At 38.2% G+C, this 14,122-nt stretch overlaps 1 protein-coding gene across 5 annotated transcripts in view; it reads left to right on the top strand.

Moving 5' to 3' along the window:
• The window catches only part of PIK3R1 (phosphoinositide-3-kinase regulatory subunit 1), an 85,730-nt gene that overhangs the window by 50,555 nt on the left and 21,053 nt on the right, over positions 1–14,122 (top strand). For all 5 annotated transcript variants that reach the window (XM_011371059.2, XM_023537216.1, XM_023537215.1 and 2 more), the window contains exons 3-6: positions 6,793–6,885; positions 7,325–7,399; positions 12,858–12,989; positions 13,791–13,992. In XM_011371059.2, the coding sequence (XP_011369361.1) occupies positions 6,793–6,885; positions 7,325–7,399; positions 12,858–12,989; positions 13,791–13,992 (502 nt within the window). The remainder of the gene's footprint in view (positions 1–6,792; positions 6,886–7,324; positions 7,400–12,857; positions 12,990–13,790; positions 13,993–14,122) is intronic.

Genomic DNA, 14,122 nt, shown 5'->3' with positions numbered 1-14,122 from the left:
GACTCCCATTGCTTTCTCTTTACGATGTTAATTATCTGCATTTCAAAATATTTTATAGTGAGGGAGAATTGTACTGACTTGCTTATTTGGAAGGAATAAAACTGGTAAGCTTTACTTAAACACAGCAGAAAGTTACTATGGCTACTTGTGGGAGCGGGCATCAAATGTCTGTGTGTCACGTAATACCCTTACACGGTTACCCTTTAAATTAGGGAGACTTGGCAGGACATTGTGAGAAATTCATCACAGGTGTCTTTCCTTGACTGGGACTTAAAGACTCTGGTGGGAGAAAGAGGTCCAAGCTGAATTTAGGGACACTACTTATGAGCTTTGTTACCTTGGCAAGATGACTTAATTTCTCTAAGTCTCAGTTTCCTCTGCTTTAAATTGGGGATAATAAAAACTATATGGCTTTGAACTGGTATGGATAATAAATAAAAGCATGTCTGTAAAATATTTACTTTTGGAGTGTGACTCATAATTGATGTTCACTTGCTTGCTTATTCATTCAACAAATGGCCAAGCGCCCATTGTGTGTGTGTTATTTTTCCTTCTTGCCTTCCCTTTTGGGGCCTCTCAGTCACACTTTATATGAAGTCTTTCTAAGCCAACAAACCAAATGACGAACTTCCCTTATAAATCTCTAGCTTCCTAAATCCCACAGACTCAACTATAAATTATTTTCCTGGTAGAGAAAAGGGGAAATCCCTTTTTTCTCCATATACATCCTGTCCAGCATTTAAATTTGCCATGCATTGTAAATGGTAATCTTTAAATCAGACTCCAATTTAGATGATAAGAATCACAATTAATTAGGCTAGCCTGCCAAAGATTAAGTGTAATCTTGCATTTTAGTTATCTCTTAACTCTAAAGCTTTAGCTGAGGCCATCAGTAGCAAAGCCATCATGTCTGCTTATATTTAATAAGATCTTCACCTGCTGTTTGTTTCCTATGCTAGTCTGTTGTCTAGAAACAAAATAAATGGGCAGAGGATTTCAGGTCCCCTTCATTTGTTTTTAAGCTGTGGGGAAGAAGAGATAAGTGGGAGAAGATAAAGATATTAAAGACTAATTAGTTTAGGGTATCTGAAAAGATTTGCAAACTTCTTGTTTAAATCTGTTGACAACTCTTTTAATTCTCTCCAACTAGTTATCTGTGGAAATAATGTAATTACGGCTAAAGATTTATTTCCATCTATTCTTTTTACTTCCATTAACAGTTGGCCATATATTGTTTCTCCTTCCTCCCCTTCCAAAAAAAAAGTCCTTTTTTCCACCAACCTCATTTTTCTTTTACATCTTAAAAACTGAAGTATAATAACTCAGATTACTGTGATAGTCCTTAGAGGGGGAAAGTGCAATATTTTGAAAATAATGTGATATTTTAGATACGACTTCTGAAAAGATAACTGTTTTTATATAGAGACTAAAGGCAAAATGCAAGTGTCTACACTATCAAATATGTTTCCAGTTTGCCATCTTTAAAAAGAGTTGAGAATTCTTTCTGTCTTAATAATAGTTTCTGGTATTAAAATTTGCCATCGCAACGGATATTTTAAAAATCTATTAATAATAATGAAAAAGATGACATGAATAATTTGAAATTAATAATAACTATCCATTAGTTTGTGCTTTCTACATCCTGGGCACAATGCCTACCATGCTTATTTGTACTAGTCACTGAATGCTTATTACACTAATAATTATTTCTGTATTACAGATGAAGAAACTGAGAGTCAAGTTAACTAGCATCCCCATGATTACACTAAGTGACAAAACCAGGATTAAAACCCAGGTCTCTTAAACCTGTATTTGTAATAATTTCTCTATTACTGATTAAATAGGTGTGCTCCAAAGTTAAGGAACCTGAAATAGGTTTTTTGCTTTGTTTTAGTTTTTTAGCTGCAGTATCTTAGCCAGCATTCGATATGGCTTTGCCCATAGATCTTAAGAAGTTAAAAAACGTTCAGGGTATTAACCATTCTAGGCATGAAGTATGAATGTGTTTATAAGATTTATTTAAGAAAAGTATTGGGATTTGTTATATTCTTGCCCACCAGAATGTACATTTTTCATTTGAAATCATGAGACAGATTGTTTCAGACAGAAATAGAGTTTTGATTCAGCAACAGTGATTAGACAAACATCTTGATTTAATATTGATCCCAACTTTACATATACTCTTTCTTTTCTGTGTATTTGTATTAGATTTTAAAAGGTAAGTGGCAGTTTTTCATATACTTCCAAGCTGCGTCCGTAAGTAATGAAATACTTGGCTTGGACAGTCTCTGCAGTCCCAGAATTTCAGTTTAAACTTTCCATTTGTCCCTGCCAGGCACTAACTCTAAAATATCTTTTTTTTTTTTTTTTTTTTTTATGGAGAACACCTCCCAAAGGTGCAGCTGTGTGCTGGTTTCATCTTGCACTTTGTAGAGGTGTTGACACCATGTGATGTGAGGAAAGCCACTGTCTCCCACACACCACTGGTGCCCGAGGACTGTTCAGGCCTGTCCATGTCAGTGGTTTGGGAAGGACCTAAGTTTGGAGAACAGGCTCTCTTCTGTTCCCTGTGATTGGTTGTCAGCAGGGCAAAGGCGGGAAAACAGGACTAGTAGAAAGTGCAGAATCTGATTTGTCATCAAAACTTCTTTCTAAAACCTGGGACGCCTGGTTCGTTGGTGTTTCCTGTCAGTGTTGATGACTGATTCCTCTTTTCTTATGAAATAATACATGTCTAGGCTTCACCACTTTTAGACCCTTCTGCTGTTCCTTTTCGTCTTCTTTCTTCTAAATACCGATTTCTTCTGATGAAAAATGGTTCAGCTAAGTGAAAATCTGCTGTTAGATTATAGTAGAGCAATCTACAAGTTCACCCGGATTCTTAAGGGTGGACTTGGCTCTCCAGACTCATATGCTGGCTACTGCAGGATCCACAACTAAAAAGCATTCCTCATTCAGGCATAAAAATCTGTCTGGAAGATGAAATGTAACAAGAATTTATGTGCGAAATTTATGAGGATCATGCTAACTTATGTTTTATTTCATAGCCACCATATATGATCTACATATTTTGTATATATATGTTTTTAGTTCCATTATATTTTGGTTTATTGAACTGTATGGTGTGGGGCTTTATCATGGACTTTTCAAAGAACAACTTGCCAAATTTGGTTAAATCCTAGCAATTGTCATTTCCTGTTGGAATTTCCTAAAATGGGATCTAATGGAAAAGTAAATATTGACCTTGTATATTAAATAAAATTAAAGGAATAGTTCATTTTAGGATTGTTGAAATAATATTTTGCTTTAGAAATAATACCTTTTAGACTTTTGATGTTAATTGATCCTGTTGCTTGATAGTAGATGTGAACTTTAAAGACTACTTGGGTAGGACTTCCACATTCCCTATGTTTAAATATTTTAAAGGGGAACTGGATTGAATCACCGATATTGTACTAGAGAATAGGAAATCCTTGCATTGTTATGTTAAAAAATCATCTCTCCTTGTAAAGCTTACCTTTTAAAACTCTCGTTGCAAAATCTTGATTAACTGTGATGATTCATACATTTAGGTAATAAAGTTTTTTTTAATATTAAAAATTCAGTGAGAAATTTGATGTATTATAAAAGAAGTACCTGTACTTTCTACTATATATGTCTAGTTTTTTTTTTTTCTTTTTAAAGTATTCTGGTGTATACTTTGAAAAAGATTCCAGATACCTGATAGCTATCACAATGCTTTTTAGAAATTTCATGTAACACTTGTATGAGTGAAACAAATGATATTTTGTAACTCAGGGTATTGGAAGGTAAACTACCACTTTTTGCCAAAGAAACATTGAAAAGACTAAGGAAAAAAGTTTTACTCCCCCATGTCCCCTTCTTCAAGCTAAAGTGAGGAAACAGAGAGATGGAACCCCTTTTATAGGTACTCTTTGCCAACCCAGTAATATAACAGCTGCTGGGTGCATATTCCAATCATAATTAGGTGAAATCTGTATCACTTAATTCAGCTTTCATATTTGCCTACAGAAATGATCATTTTGATAAGATTCTGAAAGAAGATAAACCTTTATTAAGGAATTCCATTTTTGGTTGCCAACTTTAAAGATTTTTTTTTTTTTTTTTTTAACAAAATGCTTGTTGTGTAGTTTATGAGGGAAGGGAAAGTAGAATTGGGCATGTTAATTGGATGAGTGTTGGATGAATATATGAGTTCATGTATTTACAATTTAATTTTCAGTTTTCTGCATCTTGGCGTGTGCTAAGGCGCCTGTAAGTTTGAGAGGGCTAAGGAGACACTACAGTGAATCCTAATTAATAACATTTCTCTACACCATTTCTCTACCTTTATGTTTTCTTTTTGTTACATGTGCTGATAAGATATTTCATTTTGTTCAGTGTAGAAGACTTTTATGGGGAAGGATATTTTTGTGAGCTGATACTCTTTGAAAGCAAGGGGAAGTAGTTTATAGTTAATCAAAGGAAATGAAATGGTATGCTCTTTCATTTCATAATTTTTTTATTTTATAATGCTTTTAGTTAAAAAGACTATGAAACTTTCAAGACATTTGTATTTTTAAGTGCTTTTCTAATATACTCACATTTTAACATTTAGAGATTTGGGGGATGTCATTACTGGATTTTTTTTCAGGAAGTCACTCACATGAATTTGTTTATCATAATAGCATGTTCTAAGACTTATTACTAACCCAAAACAGATTATCAGCTCCACTCCTGGATATTCCAATTCTAGGAGTTTGTGGGAGTACCTGGGACTCTGATTTCTTAGCAAGTTCTCCAGCTGATCCATAGGCTCAGGCAGGTAAAGGAGACACAGGAGAAAGTTCCCACTCAGCTCTCTGCATCGTGTCTGTCTAGAAAATCATTGGCATATATCTGTTCTGCATTTATGAAGTCCAAAATGTGTTCCAGTGATTTTACAGTAGGACAAAGGCACCCAGGAAACTGAGTAATAAACTTGGCATGCCCAGTATTTGGATGGCGATTAGCCCTGTGTCCAGATGCCGTGTCCTCCAGGATGGCTTCACAGTGGGGTCTCTGTAGCACAAAGCCAACTCGGGAACCTTTTGTTTCCTATTGACAAAATTTGTCCTTGCTTGGGCTCTAGGGCTGTTCTCTCTGATACTGTGGTCACTAGCCACATACAGCTATTTCAGTTTAATCAATACAAATTAAAATTTGGTTTCTCAGTCACAGTAGCTACATTTCAAGTGCTCAGTAGCCACATGAGGCTAGTCACTGCTTTATTAGGTAGCGCAGCCCTTAGAACATTTCTGTCATCACAGAAAGTTCTGCTAGATGGCACTGCTATAGGATTTTTCCATAATTTAGCTCCACTCTTTTTATTCTGGGTAGTTGTAATGGATAATCGAGATAGGTGGCAAGATCACATGTGTCTATCACAGCACATATTGCGATCTAAAAGAGTCTTAGACTACAGGGTATAGAGTTTGCAAAATTAATATTCTCTGAGGTAAAAATTTAATAACATTACTTTTGTATTATAAACCTGTTCTGTGTGGATGCAGTATTAGAAATTTGCTTAATTCGATATAATCACATCACTAAAATTTCACTTAAACAAACTAATATTTAGTCTTTCTTGGATTATATAAACTATCTATTCTTAGGTAGGAGTATACAGTGATGAACCTTAAGTATCTAAAAACTTATTCACCAATGGCTAATAAACAGGTTGCACATGTAGATATTTTCATGAAAGACTATCATTTACCTATATTTCGTAATTTGAGAAATTTGAAGTGAATATATTTAGCTCCCTCTTCTGGTATATTATGAGAAAATTCTATTTAAAATAGTTTTATAAGTTTTTGGAGTGAGCATACAGTTATCAATGGAATGTTGAAGGACATTATTTATAAGTGTCATCCAATTAGATTTTTCTTCTTTTGTGTCATTGCAACTGGTAAACCATGCAAATAGAGCATGGTAAAACAGTTTATGAAGGCATCACATCTCTTAAGATATTAACTAACCAAAATAACATAAGCAAATAAAGGCTTTGATGGCAGGTACACGGGGACTTAACATGAGTGTCCAGTGGTCAGTGATCATGTGTATTGGCTTCTGAATCTGATACTAGGCTTGCCTCTGACATTTGTTGGGCTCGAGACAACAGTACAATAGGAGACCCACATTCCCTGTGTCTGAATATGTTAAAGTTAGAAATCACATTGACAAACTATTGAATAAAATCTGTTCTAGCCTCCCGCCTGAACAGTTATCCCATCATAATGACCAGGAGGCCAGATTTGAATTTAGATTTTTTGGGCTCCAAGTTCTGCTCCAGAACATAGCTTTGCCTGGGCCTTGCACATCCAAACCCCATTCCCTCCCCAACCCCTCCCACCCAGACCCAGCCCACTTCTTGGGCCCAGAGGAGCACCCCAGAAGGGAGATTTGCCCCAGCAAGGATTCGACCTGGGGAAGAGGCCATGAGAGACCACTGGGGCATGAGATTTGGGGATTCTGGGTAAGCAGTCTGAGTGTGTCTTAGGAGAGAAGAAAGTCCTGTCCTCTTGGCCCCCAAAACTCATTACTCTGTGGGAAGAGGCACAGCTGGAGGGGAGGGCCAGAGAGAAGCCGTCCGAAGCGCAGGGCCCAGCACAGGGCTCTCTCCTACTCAGGCCCGAGTTTGCTACTGTGAGATAGAATTAAATTTTTTGTATTTAAATTTTCTTCATTGTTGTCTACTACATTTGATTACCCCCAGATTAAACATAATTGTAGAATTTTGTTTGCTTGCAGCTTTGACCCTTCCGGATCTCGCAGAGCAGTTTGCCCCTCCTGACGCTGCTCCACCTCTGCTCATCAAGCTTGTGGAAGCCATTGAAAAGAAAGGTAATCCAGCGGGCAGAGTGACTCAGTTAATTTGCTATATCCTTGTTTCATGGGTGTTATAACTTATATTGGTCTCTCGGGCATTCATTAAATACATTTCTTGCTACCTGTGCTAGACAGGCAAGCTATTTGTTGCTGTGTTCTGGGGATATAATCTTGGTCTGACTTCTAACTCCATATTAACATGTAGTTACTGTATGGAAACCATTAAATTCTCTATAATTTAATAAATATAATTAACTTGCTCCTTAGGGGCCAGTCGATTTTGCCAAAACTATTGACATGCCAGATAAGATTAATAGTAGGAGTTGACTTCCAAGAATATTTGGTACACATCTAGAATAGATACTGGATGGAAACTGGAATGTCTTTCTGGCAGCAGGCTCACAGGTTCTCCAGAGAGCTGTGTTTTGCATACTCGGTCTGCTTTGTGTCCTAGGTCTGGAATGTTCAACTCTATACAGAACACAGAGCTCCAGCAGCCCAGCAGAATTACGACAGCTTCTTGATTGTGGTGAGTATCATGGAGATAGAAATACAAATGGGAAAGAGTTCTTACCTTCTGTTTCAGGTAAAGTACACAAAACTTGAACTTAACCATCCAACGTTCTAAGTTGGAAGGCAGCTCGGAAAGCAAGCACAGCCCCCTCTGCCCTATTAAGGTAATAGTGCAGACCTCTGACGTTTGTCTCCCGAACTGGGGTGTGTGTGCAGATCGCCTGCAGGCCTGTTGGCCTCCATCACAGCCAGGAGCCTCTGGGTCCTGCCGGAATGGCAGAGGAAAGAAACAGCCTCTTGGGATTTCTCTGGCTCCGAATATCTTCCATCTTTCTCTGACCCTGCCGTTGGCTACATCTAATTCATCTGGATCAGTTTAAAAAATATTTTACAAGTCTATGTCATTTACCAAATGTCGCTTGTGACCTTTTCCCTTTTTCCCTTTCCATCTTTTTCCCTTTCCTTCCTTTCTGTCTTGCTTCCTTCCTTTCTGTCTTGCTTGCCATATTTACATTAAGTAGCATCATGGTATTGTTATATTCCACGGTATGTTGGTAAACCAATCCTGGGATGGGGGCTGTGGAGCTCTAGTTTGCCACATTTGCCCATTTCTGTGATGTGATTATTCCCAGTATGGTCGATTTCAAGCTCCCAGCATGTTATCACTGAACTCCAACTTGGGCAGAATTGAGCACAATTGGCCCTCGTGAGTGAGTACAAGCCAGCTGCAGCACAACATTGGTTAAATGGCATCAATTAATTCAACCAAGTGGTGACTTTATTATTTGTCTCCTCCTTCCTTTGCCATACAGAATAGAACTATACCAATGTGAATAAATTTACTTGTAATCATTCCAGCAAGTCATCTTCTATATCAACTTCTAGAATCTCTCAGATCCTTCATTCCCTTCCAATACTTTTTGTTTTTTAGAAAAATAATTTTCTGCCTCACATTACTTTAACTGATGAATGTTTGAACCAAACGGAGTGAAACCCAGTTTTGGAAGAATTTCTTTCAAACATGTAATTGTGCAAAGAATGCCCACATGATATTTAATAAATGAAAATTTGAAGCATGAGGCAGCTTCAAAGTGAGGCAGCTTATGAAAATTTTTAGAAAAGATGTTTCTGAGGAAAAAAAGAGATTAGATCTTTATCAGTCAATGATCTCACTCAAAATGCACCACACAAATGTTTGAAGCTTTAAAAATGTTTCTAAACTTTCATTTTGTTTCTGTTGTATGTGGAAATCAGCCTCACATGCACACACACAGCACATCCTCTTACCGCTGTGTCTCCTGTCTTACCCACCGTACGTCATCAGACATTGACTGGCATTAGCAGCTTTAACTGGGTGTTAAGGAAACACTGAATTTTGTCCTTAGCCAATTGAAATAGCGATACATGTTTTGGTCAGAAAAATCGGTCAAGTTGATCATGTTAAAAGTCAAAGGAAATGTTTAGACATCAAAGACCTATGAAATGGAAGCTATTTGAGAAATAGTGGTTGAGTCTTTAAATGTGACCAAATGCAAAACAATGCAGTTTAGCTTTAAAAAAAACTTCACACCACCTGTGAGATGGAATAAATAACCAAAACTCACGTCAACAATATATTTTGACAGACAGCTTTCTTTCCTTGTTTGAGATCAAAACACACACGTAGAACACTGGTTGCACTTGGAGTCTGTGCTATAAAAGTGAATTTTGTGGCAAAAAAAAAAGTAAACATTATCTAAATTTAGGAGTGGATTCTCCAGGACTGTTTCCAGCTTGAGGATCTCTCAATTCATAAAAATATTGTAGTATCCTGGAAGAAGCTCAGAGATAAGTCACTTATACTTAAAAAAATGTCTTTTTAACCAACCCTGTGAATTACCAGTGTCTGAAAAGGACAGACATGGAAGAGAGCAGCCCACTTTTCTTAGCATATACTAAGTTATTTTATTTCATCCACACATTAATTTTGTGATATGAGTATTAGTTACTGCTGATGGCAGAGCTGTGACTTACACCCAAATTGTTCTGACTCCAAAAGTCTTTTTTTTTCATTATATTGCCCTAAAATGAATTATTTCTTTCTCATCTCATTTGAATTTTAATGGTGTGAATTTTCTCCTGATTGTTTTTGGTTTCCCTTAACCTGAATCAGACCTTTTTTTAAAAAGTTCATCACAAGAAAAAAAATTTTTAACTAGACATTGTGGTGATCATTTCACAATATATGCAAATATCAAATCATTTTGTTGTACACCTGAAACTAGTATAATGCTATATGTCGATTATATTGTAGTTTGTAAAAATCAGCTTTTTTCAACCTCAGCACTATTGACATTTTAGGATGGATAATTTTTCATCATGGGGGCTGTCCTGTACATTGTAGGATGTTTAGCAGCATCTCTGGCCTCTACTCACTAGATGCCATTGTCTTCCAAGCATGACAATAAAAAATGTTTCCAGACATTGCCAGATGCCTGGTGGGGGTTAGGGTGGGGCAGAAAAATTCAAATCCCTGAATTTTGAACTGAGAACTACTAATATAAATAGAGATCAGCTGAGGGGATGCCTTTCCAGTTGTAGGTAAAGTGTTGGAGAGTTTCCTGGTTACCTGTCATGAGTAGACTCAGTGGGGTAGAAGAGGATGTAAATCCCCCTACCCAAGACCTAAAGGTCGTATAGCTCTCACCTAGCTGGCTTCAAAAGTCATCACGTGACAGACATGGATAGCTCTTGGAAGAGCTTTAATGGAAAAAAGGAGACACAGGACTTGAAGTCAGAAACTCCAAGCTTTAGAAGTTAAATTAAAAATATATATATAGAACATACTATGTCAAATACTATGTCCAGTGGAATTTGATATAAAGTGAGCTTATGCAAAACTTATCCAAAGACTTGAAATAAGGTTATTTTATTCAAAGGCGCTAAAGGCTCTTTGAGACACACCTCATGTGTTAGAGTAATATTAATTCACCAAAACCCTCCTCTAAAGAGTGTTTATAGTTCAGTCCACAAACATTTAACAGACACAAGATAAGTGCTGGAGACTGGGGGAAGTGAGAGGAGCACATAAGAGCCACAGTCTGGGCCACTAAAGTATTCTCAGTCTAGTGGGGAGACACGTCGTTAGTGTACTGTCTGGGAGTGTCACGATAGAGGTGAGGTGTGGCTCGTCAGCTCTGCCCTGGCACAGAAACCCTGCCTGAGGGAGGGACATGTGGAATATTTAATGTTTTAATGTTTATACCCCATCACCGAATGGTTTTTCACCTTTTTTAGGATGAGCAAATTAAGTAGCACTAATTTGCTGGCAAAGTGACATAGTATATGCACTATGCCGTGCTCTTGAAACTAATATAAAATAATACCGAATATCAACTGTAATTGAAAAAAATGTGTAAATATATGAAATATTAAAAAAAAAAAACTACAGGACTTCACACACACACACACACACACACACACACACACACACACACACACACACAAGACGTAGTACGTGAAGCATACAGCAGTGAAGCATGCAGGGGCAGCAGCTTGCCCAGCAGGCAGGGGCTGTGGGGTGTTCCTGTAGCGGTGCACACACGTTTGCCATCCCGCTAGCAGTCGCATTACTTGCAAGGTGGATCCCTTATGCAAAGACCTAGTGTTGCCTTTTCCTCTGCTTACCAGAGATGTGATATGTCTCTGGTTAGTTCTTTGTATGACATTTCAGTGATTTAACCCTTGCCTCTTCCTCCACCTTTTAAGTTTAAGCATTCATTTCCTCAAACTAACCTATCCACATTTTCTGTGAGACAGCCTTTTCTGAGCTTTACGGTGTTTACCTTTCCCAGTAATCGCCTAGTTAGTGGGGCAAGTTTGGATTATTAGGATGTGTCCGAGGAACTCTTGTAGCTTCAGGCTCAACCTGGAGTGATTTATAAAATCACACTTGCTTCACAGTATCCAGGATTCCACCATCTCCTACTTGTGCTCAAACACCCCGGAGTCAGCTTTGATTCTTTCTCGTTCTCTCCTAGGCCACAACCCCATCCAGTCAGTCACCAAGTTATGTTAGTTCTTGATAATGTCTCAGACATTTCTAGCTGTATTAGAATTCAAATTACCAAGTGTTAGCTTTACTTCCAGCAGCTTTCCTTTCCAACTCATTTTTTACACCACAGTTAATAAAGCTGTTTAATAATGAAACATTTTGTTCATCAGCTCACCTTTTCTTCACTGAGTTCCCAAGTCTCCAGGTAATTCTCCTCAGGTTAACCTTCAAGTCGCTGGTGAGCATCCTTCAGCAGCAGCCGGATACCTCGTTGCTCGAGGCCTGTGGGCATTCCTGCCCCCAGTATCTCTTCTTTTTGCCAAGTACTGTGCATTTCTCTCTCCCAAGTACTCAGAGAGTGGCTCTGATTTGATTCATATCACCTCCTCATTGAATTGCCTGACCGCTTCTCCAGCTGAAGGATTTACTGGACAGATATGCTCATCATTCTTCTGAGATAGTTCGGTGGACACAGCTTAGATTAGTAATACCCGAATCAGAATACCCTGTCAGCATTAGGGGGAAACATTCTAAAGATTTGAAATTATTTTTATGGATATTTTTTAGATCGGCTGCTAAAATTCTATATTTGACTCTTTAATTAGTCACTCTGTTGGATTCAATTTATATTAATTCTGAGATGCAGTATCTAGCAACTCAGATTTTAGGAAATCTATGGATTTGCATTTCATGTTTTCCTGTTAAGGTTTTAGGAAGCATTTATTATATGATTAACCATCCCTACGCAGAACTTTTCTTCATCAGGGCAGAACCACCCTCCAGAAGGTATCCGGAAATGTTTTCCAGGGCTATATTAGTTTGCTAGGGCTGCCGTAACAAAATCCCACAGACTGGGTGGCTTAAAAAATAGAAACCAATTTTTTCAGTGTTCTGGAGGCTAGAAGTCCCCGATCAAGGCAGGTTTGGTTTCTCCTGAGGCCCCTCTTCTCGGCTTACAGATGGCCACCTTCTATGTTCTCACATCACATTTCTTCTGTGCATGCACCTCGGATATCTCTTATTATGTCCAAATTTCCTCTTCTTGTAAGGATACCAGTTGAATTGGATAAGGGCCCGCCCTAAGGGCCTCATTTGAACTTAACCACCTCTTTAAAGGCCCTATCTCCAAATACAGTTACATTCTGAGGTACTGAGATTTAGGGCTTCCACTTATGAATTGTGGGGGGACAACTACTTTTTGTTGTCTGAAAGTCTAGGAACGTGCTTACAGCATTGGGGAGAGACCTACACAAAGAAAAATTGTTCTATTCGAAATGCCAGGAGCAACCTCTGTGAGAAACCCTGCTAATACTTACTCAAGTATCTCATATTCATCTTCATTGCTTCTTTTCATGTGTCACATATAAGTCACACGTTCAGAAAATTGGCCCGACCCATGTATAAAATGTCTGAAATAGTTTTTTTAATGTTTCTATCGTAGATGCCGCCTCCGTGGACTTGGAAACCATCGATGTTCAAGTTTTAGCAGACGCTTTCAAACGCTATCTCCTGGACTTACCAAACCCTGTCATTCCAGTAGCTGTTTACAATGAAATGATTTCTTTAGCCCAAGGTTTGTTTTCTCTTCTGAGAACCTTATTGAACATATATTGAGATGTGGATAGTTATATGCAAAACTATGAAGTGTCGCATATAAAGAGAGAAGTTTTAGAAGATATTTCGTCGAACCTGCCATCCTTCCCCCACTCACCACCATCGCCCTGACCAGCACAACTTCCCTCCATTACCAGGGCATCCAACAGAAGACCCAGATTCTCGTTTGCTTAGGAAGGCTGTCCACATGTCAAGATGGCTAATTGTTAACCTTTATCAGTATCGATAGAGTTCGCTGCATCAGTGAAGGCCATAGTGTTCCATGTACCACCACTGGGTTTAGGGAACCGAGGCTAGGACCCGTGACTGGGGATGTTCTTATCATCTCCTTCACGTGGCCCTTACAAAAGTGTTGAGGGAAGAGGACTGTCAGTTTTAGGAGCTAATGCTCAGTTAAAGTGCTTTGGGGACAGGAAATTGTGGTTTGTAACCTTCAAAGTTAAAACCTGTGATACTTATCTGCTGCTCCTCTGAATTAGCCAATCACACTCGCAGCTGCTCGACAGAGGGCAGATTTCTGCCAGCACACCCTGAACCTCTTGTGGTTTTTTACACCAAGAGTTTCTTGCATTTCCATTTGACTTGAAATTTCTACTTTCTCACAATGCCTTTTCTAGTGAGAAGAACAAATGTACTGTCTGCTTCTTCTGATGACTTTGTTTTAAATGACTCCTACAGCTAGAAGAACAGAAAATTTCTAGGTGTTTATTCACTGATACCTAGAAACAGTCTCTTATTCTTTTTTCTTTCTAACTTGTAGAAGTACAAAGCTCCGAAGACTATATCCAGCTGTTGAAGAAGCTCATTAGGTCACCTAACATACCTCATCAGTATTGGCTTACACTTCAGTATTTGCTAAAACATTTCTTCAAGCTCTCCCAAACCTCCAGCAAAAATCTTTTGACTGCAAGAGTCCTCTCCGAACTTTTCAGCCCTCTGCTTTTCAGGTTCCCAGCAGCCAGGTAAGTGAAAGGGGAGAAACATGTATTTTGGGGGGATGAAGCTAGTCCAAGGTTGATTGGTCATTAAACTTATTCTAAAGATGCAAGTTCACAGACGCATGTGTATACTTGAATGTGTATAAATGAAAAT

Source organism: Pteropus vampyrus, unplaced genomic scaffold (assembly GCF_000151845.1).
Source record: "Pteropus vampyrus isolate Shadow unplaced genomic scaffold, Pvam_2.0 Scaffold182, whole genome shotgun sequence".
Classification (NCBI taxonomy): Eukaryota; Metazoa; Chordata; class Mammalia; order Chiroptera; family Pteropodidae; genus Pteropus; species Pteropus vampyrus.
The sequence above is the reverse complement of the archived record's forward strand: the minus strand, read 5'-3'. Positions and strand labels throughout refer to the sequence as shown.